General features: G+C 37.6%; 1 protein-coding gene and 1 long non-coding RNA gene across 10 annotated transcripts in view; both read left to right on the forward strand.

Annotated features, from left to right (window-relative positions):
- Window positions 1-9,661, forward strand: part of MDM2 (MDM2 proto-oncogene) — a 31,305-nt gene extending 21,644 nt beyond the window's left edge. For all 9 annotated transcript variants that reach the window (XM_069081126.1, XM_069081147.1, XM_069081141.1 and 6 more), the window contains 3 exons: window positions 3,126-3,269; window positions 3,742-3,819; window positions 8,331-9,661. In XM_069081126.1, the coding sequence (XP_068937227.1) occupies window positions 3,126-3,269; window positions 3,742-3,819; window positions 8,331-8,897 (789 nt within the window). In that variant the 3' untranslated portion in view covers window positions 8,898-9,661. The remainder of the gene's footprint in view (window positions 1-3,125; window positions 3,270-3,741; window positions 3,820-8,330) is intronic.
- A 1,198-nt stretch (window positions 9,662-10,859) lies between these two features.
- LOC138155900 (uncharacterized) lies at window positions 10,860-24,066 on the forward strand. Its single transcript, XR_011167022.1, has 3 exons — window positions 10,860-13,059; window positions 22,594-22,691; window positions 24,035-24,066. It is a non-coding gene; the product is annotated as an uncharacterized lncRNA (long non-coding RNA).
- Window positions 24,067-26,688: the final 2,622 nt, after the last annotated feature.

Genomic DNA, 26,688 nt, shown 5'->3' on the forward strand with positions numbered 1-26,688 from the left:
TGACACAGCTTTTTTATTCATTGCCTCTAAGAGTAGAACATGTAAGCTGTTCATCCATTTAGTTGTGACCTCTTCTATATATTCTGTTCATATTTATAGTTAGAATGTCAAAACAAATGTATTCAGTTTCTCCCACTGATGTCAATCTGTTGGGCATTCGACATAAAGTATAAATTTTTCTTGCCAGATTGAGATTCTGCCCTTTTTGATCTATGCCAAAAGAAGTCACATAGGCAGCATACTTAATTAGGAATATGAAATGCCTACCTGCTTTCAGATAGATAGTGAATTAAATGCTTTGTCTTTGAGTCTTTCACTTTTAAAATGCTTTAAATATTGTAGAAGCTGAGTTGTAACAGAATATTTGAGAAATAATATTCAGAAGCTCAGTTATGAAACTACAGAGATTAAAAAAGTATACACAGAGTTCTTTAATGAACCATTGTTAGCTTTTTTTAATCTCTTTGACTAAAAAGATATAAGGACGTTCTTTTTGGTTCTTTGTTACTAAAAAAAATGTAAATATTTTTGTATATATGGGACATTTGGAAACTGTTGATTCCTTTTAGTACGTAGCACCCACTTTGTATCTGTGATACTGCACTTCATACAGCATAGAAAAAAAAGTATGGTTTTACATTGACATCTAAGAATCACCTTATGATTCTGGCAGTGATTAAAGTGCGGTAATCCAGTTTCCAACTTGACACGTTTATGTATTCCATTTTTTTCTTCCAGTCCTATGTAAGGTAGGTATGTACTTATGCTCATCTGTTAAGGTAGGTGCTACCTGGGGAGAAACAGCAAACTCATCCTAGTTTGAGTTTGGTTCTCCTTTAACAAGCAATCAGCTATAAGTCCAATACGCAGGCCAGTCTCCTGAGAAGCATTTCTTTGATTTAAGATTTCTTAATTCCTTAGAGGAATTAGGAAATATTCTGCTGCCCATCTTCACTTCTACCCTCCAGTAAAATCATCAGATTAAAACATAGTGGCATTCTTTCCTTGTCCAGAATTTGCAGTGTAGAAAAGGGGTTAGGATTAAATTGTCTAAAATGCTTTATTCTCTTAACTAAGAAAGGGTTAAAATTTTCCCAGTATGCAAGAAGTTTAAAAAGGTTATTCCTATGGATACAGACAGAAAATTTATCAACTGGCTGGAATAATTTTTGTCAGGGAAAAATTAGAAGTGAATTCTAACTTAGCTGTGTAACAGACAAATCAGAATGATTAAAAAGGGCAGGGGAGGAGGAAAGACTTTATTTGAGGGAGGGGTGGTGATTTCATTGGTCAGGACTCTTCCCCAAGCTAGAGGATTGTGGCATCAATCATGTTGGTTGACTGACCTGCCTGTCCTAACCCACTGTACTTGAGAGTGGAGCTCTACAAACTTGGTACTAGTTTCCTAAGTACCAGTGCTGTATTACTGAGTTGTACAGCTGCTGGTGCTGCAAGCAGGCTGTGTTACAGATGAAGAATGTGGACTTCTATTAGCATAACTAGATATATGTCCTTGTAGTTATAGTCGAGCTTCTAGAGTCCCTCCAGCCACATCTGGAAGTGGTGTGTTGAAAGCAATTCCCCTTTCCACCTCCACCTTCTCTGGGATATAGCAGCATCAGCTAGGGGCTGGCCGATGATCTCATTAAAGTATTTTCTTCAAGTGTGATCCTTGAATTTTCTGTGCAAAGATCCAAAATCCATAGGAAGTTGTAGTGGTTAATGAGTGTCATAGTTTTCACTGATTTCTTCAATAAGATATTACTCGTATTTTTCATAGTTGATAGAATTTGGAAGCAGGAAGGGACCTTAGAAATGTTAGTAGACCTCATATTACAGATGAGAAGATTGAAATCTAAGCAGTTAAGTGATTGGCCTATGGTCACTCAGGTGTTAATGACTGACCTAAAATTCAAACTAAAATTTTCTGACTCCTAATTTTTTTTTTCTTTGCTTTTTGGAGGGGAGCAGGCAAGGCAACTGGGGTTAAGTGACTTACCCAAGGTCACGTGGTTAGTAAGCATTAAGTGTCTGAAGCCAGATTTGAACTCCAGTCCTCCTGACCCCAGGGCCAGTGCTCTATTCACTGCGCCACCTGGCCTCCCCTGACTCCTAATACTTTAAATTATGTGACTAGAGCTTGTTCCACAATAGGGTCTTTGTCATACCTACCTTGGTTAACAAATTTAATAGTTTTGGGGCTCAGAGTCCAAAAAACCATCTTTAAGCCTTATGTACAGGACACATAATACTGGTAAGCATTAGTTTTTCCTGATTCCTGAAAGATTCGGAGACAGCTAGGAAAGGTGATTGTCTCAAAATGGAGAACCTTTAGGTGGATTTTTTATGGACAGTCAGTCTCAATCTAGGTTAATTTATATAACCAGTTATTTGTATTTGCTGAGCAAGCTCTCTGGTAAGTGCTAGAATTATGTAAATCGGACCATTCTTCCACCTCTCCAAATTCAACCTGTAATCCTACTTATTAAACTGTAAGTTTATGTTTTTAAGACAAGTGTGCACAAGTCGTGTGCTAGTTCTGTGGGGGAGGCAAGAAAGTATGCAGGACACTCTTTGTCCTCAATACTAATCTATTGGGAAACTAAGATGTTACACCTGTGAAAAGTGAATAAGAAGTTGAGGCCAAATGGATAATTCAGACAGTAAGTAACAGTAATTCAGAGGAATTTTCAAATGTATGATTAGGAAGGTTTGCCAGGAATATGGAACTTGAGCTGGCCCTCGAGGGCTGTGAAAGAGCTGGATGTGACTGGGGAGGAGAGTGAGGGAGGGAGCATTCCAACCAGGAGGACAAGGGTAAAGCAGAGACTTGGAGCTAGGGACCTTCTGCCTGGAATGGATGGTTCATTTTGGAGTTATCAGGTGTAAGAGCAGTTTTAAATTTTAGCCCTTACTGAAGGCCTGGAATGCCAGGATAACCCGAGTGTAGGTTTTGACCCATTTTGTACAAGGACATGGCAAAGTATTTTAGGAAGAATCAGTCTGATGATGTTCTGGTTGGATTTTAAGGTGGGGGCAGGCATTGGACAAGAAGTAAGGGAGAGCAGTTAGGAGGTTATGGATCTTTGTTTTGCTTGAGTTAAAATTCCTTTTCTTTTGTTTAGGATATTGATACTGGTGTATTAAGTGAAAATTCAGATGATTCAGTTTCAGACCAATTCAGTGTTGAGTTTGAAGTTGAGTCTATTGATTCAGAAGATTATAGTCACAATGAAGAAGGACAAGAACTCACAGATGAAGATGATGAGGTGGGTTTTTTTAAAAATCTACCTACTTAGGAAACAAGTAAAAATGTTTTCCATGTTGGTCCCTTCTGTACAGAAAATTGAAATTTTAATTCCAATTTTTGAATGTAATAGTTCATTTAAAATCCCTGAAATTTCTTTATCTTTGTCTTTTTACCCTTCATGCGTGGAAGAAAACCTCAGATTTATTGTATATGAAAGCATATCATCTGTTTACTTTGTAACTTTGCGAAGAATTTGCACACAGTATCATTCCCATTTTATAGGTAAAGTTTAGAAAGGTGAATTTACTTGCCCTCGGCTCCCACATAAAAGTGGCAGAGCCTGTTGGGATTCTGCTGCAGTGCTGTGCTTCTGTTTGGTTGTGGGTCAGTTCTTCATTTTCAGAACACAACTTATATTAAATCTGGGGAACTTTCCTGGATAAAATGAAGTGATAGATTTGTATTAATGGAGTTGTTGGGCCTTGTTTTAGATATACCAGGTAACCGTATATCAGGCAGAGGATAGTGACACTGACTCGTTTGATGAAGACCCTGAAATATCCTTAGCTGTAAGTATAAAATTCTGATTTCCTGTGATACAAAAAATAATGATCGTGAGATATGGATTTAGGGTTAGGGCTAGAAAAATGTATCCACTAAGAGATAAGAAGTTTGTAAAATTTATTTTTAACATTACAATATACATTAATGACTTAAGGCTGTTATCTGTTGTTTACGTATTTGTTGTTTATTGGAATGTAATTAAATTTTTTTTGCCTTAATGCTCACTTTTATGTCACACATTTAAAGGATTTTCCTATTCGTTAATTAACTGATGTGGAGAAAGATTTTGTTAATTAAACTATGTTTTAACTTCTTACTTGGTTAATGTTGCTAGTTACTTTTTCCTTTTAAGAATAAATTAGTAGTAAAGTGGATTTTCATACACAAAGTAGGAAAGGAGAATATAAAGTCAGGTATGCACTGTAGGGATACCTGTGTTTACCTGACTTTAAGTACTCTCTTTGTATTTAGAATAAGAAAAAAGGTTAAATAGAGAAGTTGGCCTGATTACTACATGCTGAGAGCAGGGGATGGCAGGGGGATGACACAGTACTCCATTGGTTAGTATCCTTGTGCCAGGAGACTTCTAAGGAAGGTTGGCCCCATGGTGAACTTAGGGAAGGATGTGGCGCAGGCCAGTTGAGAAGGCCTGGATGAATTGTGATTGTGCATTTCTGTCACAGGGAATTTCCAAATCATTGATCACAGGTCTGTTTGAGAATTGTAAAAACACAATAATACTGTGTGGCTTGAAAAGATAAATTTAAATTTCATCATAATGTTGGAAAACAAAAACTGGAAAATTTAAATAACTTCATAATATTGATATAGTTGAGGTCAAGTTGAATGAAATGTTTCACATAACATATATAAAAATATTGAAGTACATAGTCTACATAGCAGACCTATTAATATAGTAGTTTTATCTCATCCCGCTAACAATAACATTATATACTGTTATGAGTTTAAAAGAACTTAGTGAAAACTATTTTCTAACATTCTTTCATGACTTCCATTTTAATATTATAAGGTAGCATTATAGACACTGGGCATGCTTGGTTTTCTTAGATGATGTGCTTTAAAGCAGTCACCTAGTCCATTGGTGTCAAACTAAAAAATAGGGACCACCAGTCTGTACATCAAGATCCCTGTGGGCTAAATACTGACTCAGTTAAAATATAATGTTATCTCCGTTTTAGTGTATATTTATTTGTAACATTTCCCAGGGACATTTTAATCTGGTTCAGGGCGTGTTGTGGTGCTTCAGTGACCTGTGTATTTGGCACCTCTGTTCTAATCTCTAAATTTGATTGGTCAGATAATTTTGCTTTTAGCCATTAGTTATGTCTTTTTTCTTTTTTTGGAGGGGGGAAGGCAGGGCAGTTGGGGTTAAGTGACTTGCCCAAGGTCCCACAGCTAGTGTGTCAAGTGTCAGAAGTTGGATTTGACCCCAGGTTCTCCTGACTCCAGGGCTGGTGCTCTAGTCACTGCACCACCTAGCTGTCCTGTGGATATCATATTTCAAGGGGAGAATCAGGAGACTCTAATGGCTAGATTTGGGGGTAGAAGGAAATGGAGGTAGAGGTGATTCCACTCCTCTGAGAGTTTGGTATTATTAGCAGAAACAAAGGAGTCAGGAGCGGGGTAGATTTTTGGTTCTATCATTCCTCTTTGACCCCATCTCAACAAACACCAAACCTACAGACAAAGCCTTTTACTAAAACTAGTTTTCTGTATTGTTTCTTGTAAGATGGTAATGAGGGGCCTTCACTAAAATTCTAACCTAATGTCTTGTTATAGTTATATTACACAGGTGATCTGAATTTTCACAAGTCATTCCAGTGAGACTCAGGCTTTAGCAAATTCCTGCTGTTCTCTCAGGATCAACCCGGCTAAATTCAGAGAAGTTTATCACTGGAAGTGATAAATTTGGGAGAACTGTAATAACTCATTAAGCTTTGTGTTAAAGTGTAGTGTATTTATGTCAGTACAGTGAGAATATGCTCACATGAATGAAATCATAGATCTGAAGTATAAGAAAGAAGTAAAAGTTAGGCCTGCTGTTAAGAAAGGAGAGATTGCTAAATTACCATGGCTTTTCTCTCTAGGTAGAGCTAAGCACTTGACAAAGACAAGTGACCATTTAGTGGTCTCTGTACCTATTCCAAAATATTTTCTCTTACAAACATGCACTTCCTGAATATTTTCATTTCATTTTGTCCTTGAAATGACTCAACTAGGGATTCATTTGAATTTGTAAGCCTTTTCAAAAAAAAAAATGCAGCTATCACTCAGGGAGGTTGCTGGGCCTTAGTCATTAGCTTCTTTTAATTTAGGTTTTCTTCCTAACACAACTTGACAATTGGAATAAGAGCTTTGTTCAGGGTGAAAGGGTCATAGGTAATTTTGGGACATGAAGAACATTGGTGGGCACAGATGGGTTGGGGATAATAGAGTGAGAGGCCAAGGGGGAGCCCATTAGGACACATAGGAAGAGGAATTACCACAAGATGAGAGAAAGTACTATGTTAAGGAAGAAGATGTCAAAGACAGGCTTCATGTAGGCCAACCTTTGCCATAGGGCAAAGGAAATAGAGGATCCACTAGATGATTTGCATTCATAATTCCAGCCACCCTCTCCGTCTTTTTCACCTCTCCATTATTTTGTACTCTCAATACCTCATATTATTAATTAGGCTGTAGTATAGATAAAGTAGACTTTTCTGAGTTGGACCTGGGAACCTAACTTCCATTTCTAGCATTATTTCTATGAGAACATTAATTTTCACTTTCTTTTTTCAAATGCTTTATTAATTTCTGATTTATGTCATTCCTTTCTGCCAGATTTTGAGTTACAAATTTTCTCCCCATTTTCCCCCTACCCATCACCCCAGAATAGTAGTCCCACAGGATATCCCCTCCTCCAATCTGCTGTCTCCTATATCTTCTCCCATACACCTCCTTAGACTTTTCCAGTAGGGCATGGTGCATCTCTATGCCCCAGTGCCTGTATATTTTATTTCCCATTTACATGTAAGATAGTATTAATAATAGTATATATGTATATATAATTTTAAACATTTGATTTTAAAACTTTGAATTCCAGATTCATTTCCTTCCTCCCTTGTCACCCACTCTTAGTGGGTAGATAAATAGTTCAGTATAGATTATACATGTGTAGCTAATGCAAAACATTAACATAGTAAATATATTGTAAAAGACTATTTTTCCCTCCCTCCTATCCCACCTCCCACTTGTTCTGTTCTCTACTTTGATCCCGTCCCTTTTCAAAAGTGGGTGCTTCCAACTTCCCTCCCCCCCAGCCTGCCCTCCCTTCTATCATTCCCCCCTCTCATACCCTTCTCCCTACTCTCCTGTAGGGTGAGATACTCTATTTAGTGTGTATTTCATTCCCTCCCTGAGCCAAATTCAGTGAGAATAAGGTTGACCCATTCCCTTTTGCCTTCCTGTTCTTCCCTGCCATTGTAACCATTTTCCGATGCCTCTTCTACATGAGATAGTTTACCCCATTCTGTCTCTCCCGATCTCCTCTCATTATATTCCTCTCACCTCTTAATTTCCCCTTTTAAGTATCATCCCTTCCTAAAGAATTCGTCCTGTGTCCTTTATCTGTGTATACCTGTAAGCATACATACACAAATTCACACATGTATTCATACGCCCATATACCCTCTGATATATATATATATATATATATATATATACACACATATATATTTCTATTCCCTTCAACTATTTTCATGCTGAGAAAAGTTTCATCAGTTACAATTATCGATTTTTCATGTAGAAATGTTAATAGTTCATCTTTGATCAGTGGCTTATGATTTCTTTTCCCTGTTTACCTTCTAAATCTCCTGCTTCTTGTATCTGGATGTCAAATTTTCTATTCAACTCTGGTTTTTTCATCAAGAATGCTTGAAAGTCCTCTATTCCACTGAATGACCATATTTTCCCCTGAAACATGATACTCAGTTTTGCTGGGTTAATTTTCACTTTCAAAAAAAAATTGATTTGTAAAAACTAACAAAAACCATTTATAAGGTGGGAACTGTCTGTGAATATAATTTGGCTAGTTTTCCAAAAATTGCGTTAATCTCTGTTTTACCAAAAAGGGTGGAGCAATAGTTGTTAAAACAGATTCTTCTGAATATTGTCCAATAAAAATAGATGGTAGCAGATGGATATTAGGAAGATCCTGACGGATATGGAAAATGGTGGATTCTTATTAAAAAAGATCCCCACCTAACAGAATTAGAATGCCTTACCATAGAATCTCCAAATGGTGAAAAGATCGCTTATGTACACTTTCAGGTTTTAGGAGAAGTTGCTAGACTTAAAGGTAGGGTAGAATTTGAAATATTGCAAAATAAGCTACAAAATCTTTTTACTGTTGCGAAACCTGCTTTTTAACAAACATACTGAATAAATTGGTATGATTAACATTGTTATTCCAGGTTGAGAATTATTGAAACTAATTCTGCTTATTTCATTGCAGGACTATTGGAAGTGTACTTCCTGTGACAAAATGAACCCTCCACTTCCACCACACTGCCACAGGTGCTGGGCTTTACGAGAGAATTGGCTTCCTGAGGAGAAAGGTGACATGTCAGACAAAGGCAAACTAGAAAACCCCACACAAGGGGAGGAAGAGGGCTTTGATGTTCCTGATTGTAAGAAAAATAAAATGAATGACTCTCAAGATTCATGTGTTGAGGAAAATGATGAAAAAATAGTGCAGATATCAGATTCCCAAGAAAGTGAGGAGTATTCCCAGCCATCGACATCTAAAAGTATCGTCTGTAGTAGTCAGGAAGATGCTGGAGAATTGGAGAGAGAAGAATCACAAGACAAAGAAACAAGTATGGAATCTGTTCTTCCCCCCAGTACAGTAGAGCCCTGTGTCATCTGTCAGAGCCGGCCTAAGAATGGTTGCATTGTCCATGGAAGGACAGGACATCTTATGGCATGTTTTACATGTGCTAAGAAGCTCAAAAAGAGAAATAAGCCTTGTCCAGTGTGCAGGCAGCCAATTCAAATGATTGTGTTAACTTATTTTCTCTAAATGTGATCTTATGTATGAAACTCTTTAAAGAATCTGAAGACACATGACTTGTGAAATTTATTTAAAATTTTATTTTTGTACATTTTTTTTTTTCTGAGAAATGACTTTAATCCATTTTAGTTATATCTTGTGCAATTTGCTTTTTGGAAAGAATTTTTATTTTTTTTGGAGGGCGGTTGGAGTTAAGTGACTTGCTCAAAGTCACACAGCTAGTGTGTTAAGTATCTGAGGTCAGATTTGAACTCAGGTCCTCCTGACTTCAAGGCCGTGCTCTATTCACTGTGCCACCTGGCTGTCCCTAGAATTTTTATTTTCTTTCTTTGGGAAAAAACCGTTTTGGTTATTACAAATTTTTTTTCCAATTTTGCATTATTTTTATTCGTTTTCACTTGTGTTATTTATAGAGGCAGCAGGGTATAGTGAATAGAGTACTAGTTTGGAAAGTTCTAGGTTCAGATCCTGCATGGGACACTTACAACTTATTTGACCCAGGTTGAATCATTTAATATCTTTGTGCCTTAATCAGTTACCAAGACTTATCTGCTAAGTCAGATAATTTGGGAGTAAGTCATAGACACTTTGTATTGGGTTATGTTGAAACGACAGATCCTTTACTATTTTCATCTGTTAAGAATTACTAGTTATTTTGAAGATTGACTATTTCTGTTTGTTAAATAGTTCCCTGTCTTCTCTAGTTGGGGAGTGTGAAATTTTTGGAAAAATTTGTGTAAATAGCAAATTAAATAAATATTATTTAAGTTTAATACTGTTGGTGAAAAGTGGTGATAATTCATGAAAATGATTGCTTTTGAGTTGCATATAAGATACTCTTCAGGTTTCTGATTATTTGAAGTTTTTATCTGTTCTTAGTTCCAAGAATCTTAGAAAATACCTGCTTAGGAAAAATCTGATGGTTTTCATTTGTTACTTAGAGATCCTTTGGTATTGTGTATACAAACAAAAAAGAAGAATGGTTTTTATCTTTTTTAGAGCCCATCATAAGTAATTCTTTCTACATTCCTTTGCCACCAGGACCACACCAGGCAGTTCTTTTTTAAGGGTCTCAAGTGCAATTTAGTATTGACCCTTTACTTCAGACCCTTTTTACACTTCAGATTAGGATTTGAATTGGGAAATATCTGTTTCCACCAAGTTGAACATAATTCATATGTGACTCATATTATCTTGGTCTGGATATATGGCCCCAGGTAGGTGTCTAGGTTTTAACATAATCAGAGCCAGTTTTTAAAAAATTAAAATTTGGAAGATAAAAATCTTTTATTTTTTTCAGGCTGCCAATAAAATATGTACTAGTTTAATGTTGCAGTTAAACCATTTGCCACGTGCTTAATGTTTGAAATGCATTTGCCACATGCTTTAATGTTTTAAAAGTTGGGGACATCAGCCACAATTATTTAAAACAGATATTAACATGAATTTCTGCTTTTCCCTACTAATGAAGGTGATCTGATCCACTTTTAAGATTTTGGATAGGGGCACCTCCAAAGTAAATACATTATGCTTTGCCTTTTTGGGAGCAGATTTACCTTCATAATTATTGTTGCTTAGTCTGTGAATTCTCTGGAACACTGGAACTCTGGACTAATTTGCTGACTGAAAAGCTTATTCAAGTTTGAAAATTTTGTTGCAAAAATTTACATGACTAATTGAAAGTTGATTATAAATGTGTTTGTTGAAGTTAATAAAGGAAATAAACTAGAGCCCATTTCTATTTGTATCGAGGAAGACTAGTAGTGAACTGGATAACTGTACGTCCAGATCATTTCCCTAGAATGTCTACTCCAACTCTGCTGCTCAGCCTGGGCCCACTTGGCTCTCATGGCTGCTCCTGGGCTGCAATCAGACAAAGGGCTGCAGCTTGTACCACTCACTGGCACTGCCCCATGCTGGGCTTGCCGTTGGTCATCCCTGGCTGCCTCGTGCTGAAAGTGGCAATGGTAGATGTGCCAGACAGGCAGCTGGTGTAAGTGATGAAGCAGGCAAGGACTGGACTGGAGCAGGAATCTTATGTGAAGGAGGTTGGCCAGGGTGGCATTCAATTCAGTATACATCTGCTACATATTTTGGTTTGCACAGCATTTTCCCTAGGCACTGAGAGGAAATGTTGAAAAATAAAGTAGTCTCTCTCTTCAGTGGACTTTACAATCTAGTCTAGTGGATGAGACAGGTACACTATAAGTTTTAGTGCAAATTAACATGAGAAATTGGAGGTGATGAGGGTACTGAAGTGCACTGAGGATAACAGGTATAAAATTGTGGGAGTGGGAATGTAGTCTGTAAAACCGACTGTAGAGTGTATTAAGGAGAGAACTGAAATAAAGCTGGAAAGTTAAGAGCTTAGATTTAACTTACGCTTTTATTTAGAAAATGTATTTCCTTACCTTATGGAATGACCTAGGGGCTTTATTATAAATGTCAGTCACCATTGTCGGTACTGTGAAATAATTCTAGCTCCTAGGACTAGCCAGGATTAGTGGGGATAGGGTTGGATGCTGAAGACATCGGACTTTGCTGTATTTAGTCTGATGCCTCATGCCTCTCAGCTTTCCCTGACAGCTTTAGATTGTCATTAGATTAGATAAAGGGGTACTCGGTGAAAATGTCTCTGAATTCTTTTTAGGGTAATTTTTAAACACTGAGAAGTTCTTATTTATACAAAAGCTAAACTGTAGGCATCAAATGTTACCACTGTGACTTTTTAAAATGCATGAAATTTTTCATTTGAAACTGGTATAGGAGACTGTTAGAATAGATATAAGTGAAATTCACATCATTTAAAAAACACTTTTATTAGTACAGGTATTTCTTGATTGGGATTCAGTTCTCTGTGTGCCAGTAGGTAGTGGTTAAATCATGGAGGGCAGAGGCAGAACTAAGGCAGGACTAGGGATGCCTTAAGGGATGGCAGATTTCTACTTACCATAAAGGAAAATGTCTTGACAAGTTGAGTTGTCTAAAAGTCAGACTGACTGCTTTGAGTGGTGTTGAGTTCTTTACTGCTGGAGGATGGTCCTCAAGCTCTAATTCCAAGACTGCAATATAAAATGGTCAAAAAAAGAACAGACATATGTGTGCGTATACTTATGTTTGTATGTGTGTACATGGTATGGTATATAAAAGATTACATGCATATACATATATACGCAGTATAAGCATAGGTTTTTTGTTTTTTTTTTGCTTTTTAGAGTCATTTGTTAAGACATTTACCAGAACATCTCTCTAGAAATAATAGTATAACATGGATTGGGGGTAAAATGGAACTGTAATTGATTGGAGACTAAATACAATATGCTTAAAAAATTTTTTTTTTCATTAAAATTATTTTTCTCCACACCTTGGGATAAAAAAGGAAAGACAAAACTCTTATGCATAGTCAAGGAAAACTGATTCTTGCATTGGTCAAGTCCAGTAAATAGGTCTCTCAGTCTGCACCCTGAGTCCATCACCTTTCTGCTAGGAGTTAGGCAATAGTTTTAGTCATTATGTTGATGTAAGCTCTTTATCATTCTTTTTATATTTCTTACAGCACAGTTGCAATTCCATTATATTCATAGATCCATTTATGCAGCCACTCCCCCCAGTTGTTGGGTATTCCCTTAGTTTCCAGTTCTTTGCTAACATAAAAGGAATTGTTAAATTTTTGAACATGTGGGTCCTTCTTTCTTTTATCTCTTTGGGGTATGGACTTAGTAGTCATATTGCTGGATCAAAGAGGATGCACAATTTAGTAACTTTTGGGACATAGTTCCAAAGTACTTTTCCATTATGACTGATCTGGAAAAAGTTCTACCAATAGTGCATTTAACAAACCCATGTTCCTACAGTCCCTCCAACATTTGTCATTTTCTTATATATTTTCTTGAATTTGGAAAAATTAACCTTGCTTTCTTTAAAAAGCTATTTTTAATGTTTCATCTTTAGCTATGGGTTGGACTATATGATTTCTGGGATGCCTTCCAACTCTGGTTTTCTGTGATTGATTGCAAAAGAAATTTATGATCTGTGCTTACAGAAAGAACTTATCTCCAATGGCCTCTTGGACTTCTCCATTGGAATGTTCTCTCAGCTCCTGAAACATAAAAGGTCCACCTCAACTTTGGTTCACTGCCCCAACAAAGCTGATAAGCCTGTCAAAATTTGGGTAAGGGTTGAACTAAATCATTGAGTCTGTTTTTGTAGAATTTCCTCGCTTTGTCAAATCACCCACGTGGTTGACTCGTTTCAGTCTTGTCTCTCTTTGTGACCGATGGACCGTGGACCGTAGCACGCCAGAATTGTCCATGGTGTTTTCTTGGCAAAGACGCGAGTGGTTTGCCATTTCCTTCTCCAGTAGATGAAGGCAAACAGAAGTTAAGTGACTTGCCCAGGGTCACACAACTATGTATACACACAGCTGAGGATATACTGAGCCAGCCAACTCCTTCATTAAACTCATCCACATACCTACTTTCAAACCAGGTTGAAAATGACTTCAGGAATCTACTGTATGTATTTATATTTCTCCAACTAGATTCTTGGGGCCTAGGTTGTGTCTTCTCTTTTATCTCACTGTATATACAGTAAAGATTAAATAAAAGACAGAGTAACAATATAATTTCTGACCTTCGATAATTGAAGCCTGCTAGCTCAATAGCACTATGCAGTTTTCTCAAAATGGTAATTAAAATTATCTTACAATAATAAAAAGTCTTGTAAAATAGTCTTACGTTCCCAGATTTGAAAATACAAAGTGATTAACAATACTATCTGAATTTTTGCTACTAGGGGAAAATGAGTCTGGTGGATTCAACTTGAGTTCAGATATTTTGAGATATTATATTATTATATTTTCAGATATTATTCCGTTGGTCTAGCACCAATATGATGATCCCCCAGGAGGGGTTAGGGTGGGGCATCGAGCTATATAAAAAAGGGCAAACTGACCCAGGTTGGAGGCAGGATAGGTCAAAACTTCCATGCCTGTTGGCAGTAGAATAGGGCACTTTACACTTCGAACCTGAGAAAGACAGAAAAACCCAGGCTCTCGAATTAACAACTTCTCCTCCCCCAACAACCTTCATAATGTTAAAGGTCTTTCCAGAATATCACAGCAAAAAAGGGGCTTAAATGGGAGCCAAAAATACCCACATAAAACCTAATAAAATGATCTTTAGAAGCTGATCTTTGTGTTCACTTAAATTATTTTTCATATTAGAATTGCTAGAGAAATGTAGAACCAGAAAAGTTTACTTAAAAAGACACATTAAAAAGAAACTTAGACAAAAAACCCCACCAAAAAACCAAACCCATAATCCTCATAATACATGTTTCTATATGTACACATTTAGACATAACACTTTATAATTTTTTGAAAGCAAAAAGCATTTAATTAACAAAGCAGGAAAAATGGCAAAAAAGTTTTCCCCATATACACAAGGGTAAATTCACCCCACAGGTCACTACCCCACGAAGATAATAGGAAACATATATAACAACTCCAACATCAGTATGCAAATGCTGTAGAGCTTCTGAGGTTCTCTAATAATGTCTGTAGAGTTGATTGATTGATTGATTGGAGGAGCAGTTTTCTTGGCTGAGCACTTTATTTTTAAAATTTATTTAATATTTTATTTTTTCCCAATTACATATGAAAATAATTTTTAACATTTAAAAAAAAAATTGAAGTCTAAATTCTTTACCTCTCCTCCCTCATTGAGAAGGCAAGCAATTTGATATAGATTATACTTGTATGGTCATGTAAAACATGTTTCCATATTAGTTATGTGAAAAAAATAGACCCCCCCCCAAAAAAAAAAGTGAAAAAAAAAAGTGTGCTTTGGTCAGTATTCACACTCCAATTTTTTTCTGGAGATGAATAGCATTTTTTTCCTAAATTTTGGAGGGCAGTTGGGGTTAAGTGACTTGCCCAAGGTCACACAACTAGTTTTTGTGTTAAGTGTCTGAGGTCAGATTTGAACTCAGGTCCTCCTGTCTCCAGGCCAGTACTCTATTCACTGAGCCACCTAGTCACCCCAATGAATAGCATTTTTTACCATAAGTCGTTTGGAATTGTCTTAGATCATTGGATTGCTGAGAATAACAGTCATTCACAGTTGGTCAGATAATATTGATGTTATTGTGTACAATATTCTCCTGGTTCTGCTCATTTCACTTTGCATCAGTTCATGTCTTTCCAGGTTTTTCTGAGAACATCCTGCTCATCATTTCTTTTTTTTTTTTTTTATTTTATTTGTTTGTTTCCTTTTAGTTTATAGGATTCAATTCCACAATTCCTTGAGTTTCACATTTTGTCCCCCTCCGTCCTCTTCTCCCCTCCCCCCCCATGGCGGCTTATAGTCAAGTATAGGATCTGTAAATACTTTCACATTATACATTAGTCAGGTTATAAAGATGGATTGTACCAGCTGGAATGAACAATGGTAAAGAGGACATAAAACCAAATAAGAGAAGGAAAAAGATCAGGTATTTTGCTTCCACCTGGATATAAACTTAGTTCTTTCTAGTTCTTTCTCTGGATGCACATATTTCTCTCCATCATGAGTCTTTTGGGATTGACTTATATCACTGCATTGCTGAGAAGAGTCCAGTCTATCAAAGGTGGTCATCACACATACGTTGTGTCTGTAATTGTGTACAAATTTCTCCTGGTTCTACTCTTCTCACTCAGCATCAGTTCTTTTAAGCCTCTCCAGGTAAATATGAAGACTGTCTGCTCCTCATTTCTTACAGCACAGTAGTATTCCATAACATGCCTATACCACAACTTGTTCAGCCATTCCCCAATTGATGGGCACCCCCTTAATTTCCAATTCATTGCTACCACAAAAAGAGCTGCTATAAACATTTTTGTACATATGGGTCTTTCTCCCATTTCTATGATCTCTTTGGGAATATCACCCTAGGAGTGGTATTGCAGGATCAAAGGGTATGAAAGTATTTATAGCCCTTTGGGCATAATTCCAGATTACTCTCCAGCAAGGATGGATCAGTTCACAACTCCACCAGCAATGCATTAGTGTTCCAATTTGCCCACATCCTTTCCAGCATTTGTCATTTTCCTGTTTTGTCATCTTAGCCAATCTGACTGGTGAGATGTGGTACCTCAGAGTTGTTTTGATTTGCATTTCTCTAATCAATAGTGAATTAGAGCATTTCTTCATGTGCTTATAGATATCTTTAATTTCTCTGAAAACTGCCTGTTCATATCTTTTGACCATTTATCAATTGGGGAATGACTTGTATTCTTATAAATTTGACTCAATTCTCTGTATCTTTTAGAAATGAGTCCTTTGTCAGAGACATAGGTTGTAAAGATTCTTTCCCAATTTCCCACCTCCCTCTTAATCTTGGTTACATTGGCTTTGTTTGTACAGAAACTTTTTAATTTCATGTAGTCAAAATTATCCATTTTACATTTTATAATGTTCTCTAATTCTTGTTTAGTCATAAAGTCTTTCCCTCTCTACAAGTCTGATAGGTAAACTATTCCTTGTTTTAGGAGACTGCTTACAGTATCAACCTTTATACCTAGATCATGGACCCATTCAGACTTGATTTTGATATATGGTGTTAGATAATGGTCTATGCCCAGTTTCTGCCATAATATATTCCAATTTTCCCAGCAGTTTTTGTCAACTAGTGAGTTTTTATCCCAAAAACCAGGGTCTGGGGGTTTATCAAACAATAGATTACCATGAATCTCATGTGCCTAATCTATTCCATTGATCCACTCCTCTATTCCTCAGCCAGTACCAAGTAGTTTTGATGACTGCTGCTTTATAATACAGATTGAAATCTGGTATAGCTAGTCCACCTTCCCTAGCATTTCTTTTCATTAATTCCCTTGATATTCTGGACCACTTATTCTTCCAAATGAATTTTGTTACTATTTTTTCTAGCTCTATAAAGTAATTTTTTGGTAAATTAATTGGTATGGCACTAAATATATAATTTTAATTTAGGCAAAATTGTAATTTTTATTATATTAGCTCGACCCAGCCACAAGCAATTGATATTTTTCCAATTAGTTAGATCTGACTTTATTTGTGTGAAAAGTGTTTTGTAGTTATGGTCATACAGGTCCTGGGTTTGTTTTGGCAGGTAGATTCCCAAATATTTTATAATGTCTACAGTAACTTTAAATGGGATTTCTCTTTCTATCTCTTGCTGTTGAATTTCATTGGAAATATATAGGAATGCCAAGGATTTATGTGGGTTTATTTTATATCCTGTAACTTTGCCAAATTTATTTATTGTCTCAAGTAGTTTTTTACTTGATTCTCTAGGATTCTCTAAGTATATCATCATATCATCTGCAAAGAATGATAGCTTGGTCTCTTTGCCTAATTTGATTCCTTTGATTTCTTTTTCTTCTCTAATTGCTACTGCTAACATTTCTAGTACCAGATTGAATAAGAGGGGTGATAGTGGACACCCTTGTTTCACCCCTGATCTTATTGGAAATGCTTCTAGCTTCTCCCCATTACATATAATACTTACTGATGTCTTTAAATAGATGCTACCTATTATTTTAAGGAAGGCTCCGTTTATTCCTATACTTTCTAATGTTTTTAATAGGAATGGATGTTGTATTTTGTCAAAAGCCTTTTCTGCATCTATTGAGATGATCAGGTGGTTTCTGCTAGTTTTATTGTTGATATGATCAATTATACTGATGGTTTTCCTAATATTAAACCATCCTTGCATTCCTGGAATAAATCCTACCTGATCAAAGTGTATTATTCTTGAGATAAGTTGCTGTAGTCTTTTTGCTAGTATTTTCTTTAGAATTTTTGCATCTATATTCATGAGGGAGATTGGTCTATAATTTTCTTTCTCTGTTTTATATCTTCCTGATTTAGGTATCAGTACCATATTCGTATCATAAAAAGAATTTGGTAGGACTCCTTCTTCACTAATTTCCCCAAATAGTTTGTAGAGTATTGGAATCAATTGTTCTTTAAATGTTTGATAGAATTCACTAGTGAATCCATCTGGCCCTGGAGATTTTTTCCTAGGGAGTTGACTGATGGCTTGTTCTATTTCTTTTTCTGAGATGGGATTATTTAAGTAATTTACTTCCTCTTCAGTTAATCTGGGCAACTTGTATTTTTTTAAATATTCATCCATTTCCCTAAGATTGTCAAATTTATGTGTATACAATTGGGAAAAATAATTCCTAATTATTGTTTTGATTTCCTCTTCATTGGAGGTGGATTCACCCTTCTCATTTTTGATACTCATAATTTGGTTTTCTTCTTTCTTTTTTTTTTATCATGTTGACTAAGGGTCTATCAATTTTGTTGGTTTTTTCATAAAACCAGCTCTTGGTTTTATTTATTAATTCAATAGTTTTCTTAATTTCAACTTTATTAATCTCTCCTTTTGTCTTCAATATTTCTAATTTAGTATTTAATTGGGGATTTTGAATTTGTTCTTTTTTTTAATCCTGAGGTAATCAGGGTTAAGTGACTTGCCCAGGGAAACATGATGTCTGAGGCTGAATTTGAACTCAGGTCCTCCTGACTCCAGGGCTGGTGCTGTGTCCACTGCTTCACCCAGCTGCCCCTTGTTTTTTTTTTTTTTTTTAAGCAATCGGGGTTAAGTAACTTGCTCAAGGTTACACAGTCAGGTGTTTCTGGGTGGGTGCTAAGTGTCTGAGTCTGGGATTAGATCCCCAGGTCATCCTGACACTGGAGCCGGTGCTCTTACTCACTGTGCTACCTGGCCACCCCCCCCCCTCGTTGTTTCTTATAGAACCATAGTATTCCATCACAATCACATAACACAACTTGTTTAGCCATTCCACAATTTTTGGGCACCCCTTGTAAAGCCATGCACAAGCAGCTTTCTAGAAGAATGTTGCTGTGAACAGCTTTCAAGGTTCATAGTATAGCGAACGCTCTATGCAATAACAAATCAGAACAAAATATTCACAGAAAATCAAGGTACAGCATTCACAGTGTTACAACTTATCACATAAAAGTAAAATACAGCATTCACAATAACATCACTAAAATTGCCACAGTTTTCACCAAAGTAGTCACAATAATTTTTTAAAAAGTACAATCATTTATTAACTCAATCATCCTTAAGGAGGCTTGCCTTCCTAAGGAGCACAAAATACAAAAGTCAAAATACTCCACCCCTGGATAGTACATTCATTTAGTCAATCATAGAGTCCTTAATTCAATCACAAAGTACAATCACAAATAAATTATAATTCCATCGGTTACTACTCAACAGAAAATAACACAATTCAGCAGACAGGGTTTCCAGCTGTCTGACCATCACATCCATACCTAGTTAGTTACCAGAGAGGGAAGCATCAACATCCAGGTTTTCAAAGCCAGGGGGCTCAACGGTTGTCCAGAGTCTCATCTGGCCAAATTACACAACTCTTCCCAAAGTGAGCCCCAAAGCAAAGCCTCACATCAGGGTCAGTCACTACTCAGACAATTTCATCAGTCACTACTCAGTATTCACAGAGAGGTCTTTTCATCTTGACTCAAGGAAGGCTTTCAGCTTCTCTGGATCCCCTTCCATGGTCCCAGCTCCTACTGGATTCACCAAACTGTCACCTGGGTTCAAAGGCAGACAGCTCCCAGATCTTTGTCCAGCTCTCAGAGCATTTCCTGTTCCTTGCTGAAGCTCACAGCGTCCAGTCCACCTTAAATCCTTCACAGTCTCTGTTCCTGGGAAGTCAAGGCTTAACAAAGTCACAAACAGACAAAATACCAACACCACAGTCGTGCTTCCTCAGTCTCCTGCAGTTTGGCTGGTCCTTGGAAACCCTTAGCAGCTCTGGCTGGCCCTCGGACTCAGCTGAAGTTTCAGCTGATTCCCAGAATCAAAATCACTTCATCCAGGTTCTCAAAATAAAAATCATTCTCTCCAGCCTGGGCCTCTCTTCCTCAGCCTCTAGAACCTGGCTCCAAGAAGACCTGAAATTCCAGCTAGGGCTTCTCCTTATATACCTATTAGCTTCTCCTTGTTCTGCCCCTTCCTGACACATCAGCAACTTCCTGTTACATCAGCAACAGGGATTCATACCTTTTGTTTCTTAACAGAGGCTTGATCTAATTAATTTCAAACTAGGTGTTAGCTTTGCCAATACAAGGGATCAAATTACATTACTATTACACCCTTTCAGTTTCCAATTTTTTGCTGCTATTATATATATATATATATATACACACGCATATATTTGTACATACAGGTCCTTTTCCTTTTTGTTTTTTATCTCTTTGGGATATTGAGTAAATGTGGTATTGTTGGGTCAAAGAGTAGGCATGGTTTGTTTTTTGTCTTTGCTTTTTTTGGAGGAGGGAAGGCAAGACAATGGGGGTTAAGTGACTTGCCCAAGGACACACAGCTAGTAAAGTGCTAAATGTCTGAGGCTGGGTTTGAACTCAGGTCCTCCTGACTCCAGGGCTGGTGCTCTATTCACTGCACCACCTAGATGCCCTGTATGCATGGTTTTATAGTACTTTGGGAGTTCCAAATTGCTTTCTAGAATGGTTGAATCAGTTCATAAATCCAGTGTTTCAACTTTTCCACATCCCTGCCAACATTTGTCATTTTCCTTTTCTGTCATATTAGCCAATCTGATAGATTGAAGTGGTACCTCAGAGTTATTTTAATGTGCATTTCTCTAATCAATAGTGATTTAGAGCATTTTTCATATGACTATGGATTAGCTTTGATTACTTTGTTTGAAAACTGCCTGTTCATATCCTTTGCCGATTTATCAATTGGGGAATGGCTATTATTTTTATAAATTTGACTCAGTTCTCTATATATCTGAGAAACTTGCTATACAACTGTTTTCAGTCGTGATTACTGTTTTTTACTCAAAAGTGTTTTGTTTTTGACTACTGCCTCACCCAGTGCACACTCCCTTCTATTAGTTCCTTCCCATACCCCTTCTCTTCTCCTCTTCCCCTCCTACTTTCCTGTAGGGTAAGATAGATGTCTACGCAATTGAGTGTACATGTTGTTCCCTCTTTGAACCAATTCTAATAAGGTTTGCTTGCTCCCCTCCCACCTCTCCCATCTTCCCTTCCACTGTAAAAGCTCTTTTGCACCTCTTTGTGAGATAATTTAGCCCATTCCACCTTGCCCTTCTCCCAGTGCATTGTTCTTTCTCATCCCTTACTTTTATTTTTTTAAAGAATCCTTACATCATATTCAACTCACACCTGTACCCTCTGTCTATGTATACTCCTAACTGCCCTAATAATGAGAAAATTCTTAGGACTTATAAGTATCATATTCCCATGTAGCAATGAAATAGTTTAACCTTATTGAATCCCTTATGATTTCTCTTTCGTGTTTACCTTTTTATGTTTCTCTTGAGTCTTGTGTTTGAAATTTAAACTTTCTATTCAGCTCTGATCTTTTCATCAGGAATGCTTGAAAGTCCTCTATTTCATGGAATATCCATTTTTCCCTGAAACCTTGTGCTCAGTTTTGTTAGGTAGTTGATGCTATAAGAATTATTTAAATGGAGATAGCTGGACAGCTTGTTTCCTGGACTTTGATTAAATGGTTTGCATTAGAATACAAAATAGATATTTTATATGGGTGAGTTGAAAATGAACAAATAGTTGATTTTATGGCCAGGAGGGAGGCACAGGAATTTGTATATCAGGGTAATAACATGATCAAACCTGTGCTGTAGGAAAATCCTTTTGACAGCTATGTGGACGATGGATTGGAGAGAGGAAAGACTGAAGCAGAGAGACTAATTGAAGGACTATTGCAATAGCTCTAATAAGAGGTGATGGGGGCCTGAGCTAAGGTGGTTGTGTTATAAGAAAATGTAAGAGAAGCATTTGAGAGAGGTGAAGGTAGAATTGACAAGACTTGGAAAGGAGTGGGAGTGAGTAGAGAATGACTCTTTGGGTGTATATGTGGCTGACTGGACTTACAGTCTTCCAAAACTCCTGGATTGTTTTATACAAACCATTATCTACCTGACATCCCATGAGATACCCTCTGGTCTGTGTTAATTCCATGAACTTAAGTATAGAAACATATTTATCCCAAGTAAATTTTCATCTTTATAGATTTATATTGGCTTAGCTTGTTGAGATCTTGACTAATCATCCAAAATATTAGCCATTCCTTGAAACTCCATACTATCTTCTTTAATGTCTTCATACTTTGATGAGCATAGCATCATTTAAGCAATGCCTTCATTCAAGTGGCTGGGTGCTGAGCAGTATAAGACCTTGGAGAGCAGTGATAAACAATCTCTCTCCCAGTTGGACACCAACCTATTAATTACTGCTTTTTGGGTCCAGCCATTCAGTAAGTTCTTGTAGAGGGCCAGTACTGAGACAGTCCAGACATGGGAAGAGTCTGGGCTAGGTTTTCCCTAGACCCTGCTTCCCATGAGGGCTACATGGTTTCTCAAGATATTGGCTCACCATCCTTCTGTGACTTGCAAGAGTACAGGATGTGATCACCAAGAATTGACCCTAAACCACACTCATGCAAGGGGACAAAGTACAAGGCAGTTACATTAGCAAGTTAAACATTTTCTCACGAGAATAAAGGAAGTGATGGCTTTGCGCTTAGTGTATAAACCTTGACCCTCAGACAAATAGACTGCTTTGACAGATCCCTCCTGGCTCGTGTTTTTTCATTCCATTCTCTTCCACTTGTTCAGTGCCTTGTTGGTGCAGGCATCAAGTGGCACCCGAACAGGGACCTGAAAGATGGTATGAGGAGAGCAGCCTCCTGGGCTTTGGAGAACTCAACAAAAAGGTAAGGAGGCGAAAGTCGGGTTTTCTTTTAAGTATTCTAGACTTAGAAGAACAAATCATATGAGTATGTAGTAGGGACAAAATAGGGAAATAGGAGAGTTAAGTTTTTATAGGCAAAAACCAAAAAGAACAGCACTCTGGTTTACTTTAGGTTTGTTTCTCAGGCTTGTTTTTGGTTTTGAGCGCTCTGCTGAGAGCAAGAATGGGTCAGACACAATCAGGAAGTAAAGACCATGAATATTATTTAAAGCTTTTAAAGCAAATGGTTAGAGAAAGAGGACTTTTGATAACCAGTAGTCAGCTTCAAGAATTCTTAGAATACATAGAGATGTGCTGCCCATGGTTTCCCTGAGAAGGGGCTGTTGACTTAGAGAAGAGGGAGACAATAGGCAGACAGATGAGTGAGTATTACAGAGAAGTTGGGCCCAGTGCATTCCCCATCTTTGCATTTTCAATATGGAATGTATTAAAGATATGCCTTCAACCCCCAGACAAGGTGCCTCTAGCCATCAAAATATTAAAGGTCGACACATCCTCAGGGACAGATGAGGAGGAAGAAATGGCACACTGCATAGAGGACCAACTGAAGATCATAGAAGAGGAAGACTTAGGAGATAAAGGGTTTCCTGAGCCAGTCCTTCCTAGTGCTCCGCCATTGTCCATGTACAGGTCACAGAGTCAAATCTTACCTGTGAGAGATCAGAGAGTGATGGAGGAATTGATAGGTTTAGTTCAGGCAGCTATTAGAAAGGCCGGAGAGGGGCGGCCAGGTAGCACAGCGAGTAAGAGCACCGGCTCCAGTGTCGGGATGACCTGGGGATCAAATCTTGGCTCAGATACTCAACACCACATCCAGAAATAACTGGCCATGTAACCTTGACCAAGTTACTTAACCCCAATTGCTTAAAAAAAAAGAGAGAGAAAGATGAGAGGAGATCCAGGTAGACATGAAGTTAGCTTTACCAGTAATTGAGAGTCCAGATCCTAATAACCTGGGGCAAATGCTAAGAGAACATCATTCACTTGATTTCAAATTGTTAAAACAACTTAGGACTGGGGCATCTAATTATGGGGCCAATAGTCCTTATATCCAGACACTATTGGAGTCAATCTCTAACACAGCACTATGTCCCCTGGATTGGTACTCCTTAGCAAAAACAACCTTAAGTGGAGGTGACTACTTAGTATGGAAGTCAGAATTTTTTGAAGCATGCCAGGACCAGGTTAGGAGAAATGACAGGATTAGAGCTCCCCTAAGTTTTGAACAACTTACTGGTACAGGAAGATGGTTTGGACCAGATAAATTACGAACCTGGGGATGAGGTTATGCTTCTGTTATTCCAGATGGAGCAGAGAGACCAATCTGGATTCTGGAAAGAAACAATTGACCCTGGGAATACCTTGATCCTGGAAATGTCCAGACTGACCATTAAGAGGAACAAGAGAAGAAAGGACAGGTGATGCAGGAAATGCAGGCGATGGACAAGAAGGACATGGGATAGAAAGACACTTTTGTTCCTTCTTGCCACACTGTCTATCCACAAAACCCAGGGAAAAGAGACTCAAACACATTGGACTTATATACCACACCTGCCCAAGAAAAGCGTGAGAACATGGGCAGATAAGATCACTGGGGTGACACCAAATAATTCTGCTACTAGGGGGCATAGAAAGACCATATGTGAAAGATGAAGGAAAAGAGATAAATCTTACTCAGGTCATTACAACAAGGAAGCCATAGGAGTCAAGAAAAAAGATTTGTGGGACTCTTTATTGCTGGTGTCTTGGCTGCCATTGCTATGATTTCTTCTTTAGCTGTATCTGCTGTTGCATTAACAGACAGTACAAACTGCCCATTTCATGAATCAGCTCCTGAAAAAATGTTTCTAGGGCACTTCAAGGACAAGTTAAGCTAGAAAAAGAACTTAAGGCTGAGTTGACTTTGGTAGAGTTATCTGTGTTATGGTTAGGAGATCATGTTCAATAATCGAAAGTTCATTTGCAATTGAAATGTGATTATGGATATACTTATATTTGCATAAATCTGTATATTTGGGACAATAGAACTTTCAATATCACTTGGGATCAGATAAGAAATAAGATTAATGGTGCTGTATATAGCCACAACCTTGCATGGGATATAAATCAGTTGTCGTTTATAACCGATCAGATTTCAAAAAGTCATATTTCAGGAATTGATCCTGAAGGAATAGCCAATCAGATATTCCATGGGATAAACAAAATTAATCCAACTAATAATCTTATTGTTATGCTTCTTCACTTTGTTCCCCTGACGTGCCTGCTGGTGGGACTGTGCCTTGTTGCATCTCTGGTTATTCACCTTCTCGGCTAGTCCCTCTTTATGGAAACTGAGAGTCATGCTCTAAAGTTGCTTTCAAAAAAAGGGGAAGATGTAGAGGCCCTGTACTGAGACAGTCCAGGCATGGGAAGAGTCTGGATCAGTTTTCCTTGACCCGGCTTCCCGTGAGGGCTACATTGTTTCTCAAGATATTGGTTCACCATCCTTCTTAAAAGAGTACAGGACGTGATGACCAAGAAGTGACCCCACACCAAGAAGTGACCCCACACTGCATGCGCTCAAGGGGACAAAGTACAAGGAAGTTACATTAGCAAGTTAAACATTTTCTCATGGGAATAAAGGAAGTGACGACTTTGTGCTCAGTATATAAATCTTGACCCTCAGACAGATAAACAGACTGCTTCGACAGATCCTGCCTGGCTCGTGTCTTTTCATTCCACACTCTTCTGTTTGTGCAGTGCCTCGTTGGTGGCAAGCAACCATATCAAGTTCCAAACATCCACCTTTTATCATGTAGACCACATATATCTCTTCATTTTATATTAGGTAGCATTTCATAAAGTTTATAAAGCAGTTTGACTATGCTATTTTATCCATAAGGAGAGCATGGAGGATTGTAAGAGACTGAAAACTGTAAGAAGATTTAATATAGAAAGACAAGATGAAAGCAAGAACTCTTCTCAGTTCCAGCTATAAGAGGGACCACTGCTTGACCCCAGGAAGATACAATGATATTATGCCTTGCTTGCTCAACTGGGTGATGGCATGAATATGGCCTTCCTTATCTATAACTATCTAGAGACCTATGTGACTCTCTTAGTTACATACCTGGGGACATTCTGTATAAAAGAGACTACCTTTATTGAAGCTTTTATCTCAGTTGAGTCAGAAATGTTGGAAAGGTTCCTTGGCATGGGATGGATTAGCTGGATCTTTAATGGGGCTTCCCTTGACTGTTGGAAATAAAAGATTTTGTTGTTCTTTAGTTGATTAGCTGTGTCTGATTCTTAATGACCTCATTTGGAGTTTTCTTGGCAAAGATATTGGAGTGGTTTGCCATCTCCTTCTCCAGCTCATTTTACAGATGAGAAAACTGAGGCAAACAGGGTTAAGTGACTTGTCCAGGGTCACACAAGTGAGTGTGTGAGGCCAGATTTGAACTCAGATAAGTCTTCTTGTATCCAGGCCTAGCGCTCTCTCCACAATGCCACCTAACCGCCCCAATATAAGCTTATTCCAGTAGACATTCTTTTTCTTACCATACTGTGGGCCACCTTGATTTTGTGTTCCCATTATTTGAATCCAGGTCCTCTAGTATAGATAGGGACATTGATTGTCAAATATTTTTCTGGGTTCTCTACTGTGCTGATTTTTTAAACTAATAACCCTGTTTTTATTTTTTCTTTGTATGTGTCCACGGTTTAATTTTTCTCAAGCTGACGACATGCATTGCATGGGAATTACAGAGCAAAACTGTCTCGATTTGGGGGTACAGATTATATGTCCTTTGAGGAACCCTGTTTTTAAAAAAACAATATTGGCTCAGCGTGACTGATTTATTGGTGAAGCCACAGTGATTCAGCGATCAGTGCTTCTGTACCTTATATCTTAATGGATCCAGGATCTCACAGATAGACTACTATCAATACAAGACTTTATCTTATACATGCTCAGTCTT

This window comes from Petaurus breviceps, unplaced genomic scaffold (genome assembly GCF_028583685.1).
Source record: "Petaurus breviceps papuanus isolate PSGF00001 unplaced genomic scaffold, PetGlider_PUasm1.0 154, whole genome shotgun sequence".
NCBI classification, from domain to species: domain Eukaryota; kingdom Metazoa; phylum Chordata; class Mammalia; order Diprotodontia; family Petauridae; genus Petaurus; species Petaurus breviceps.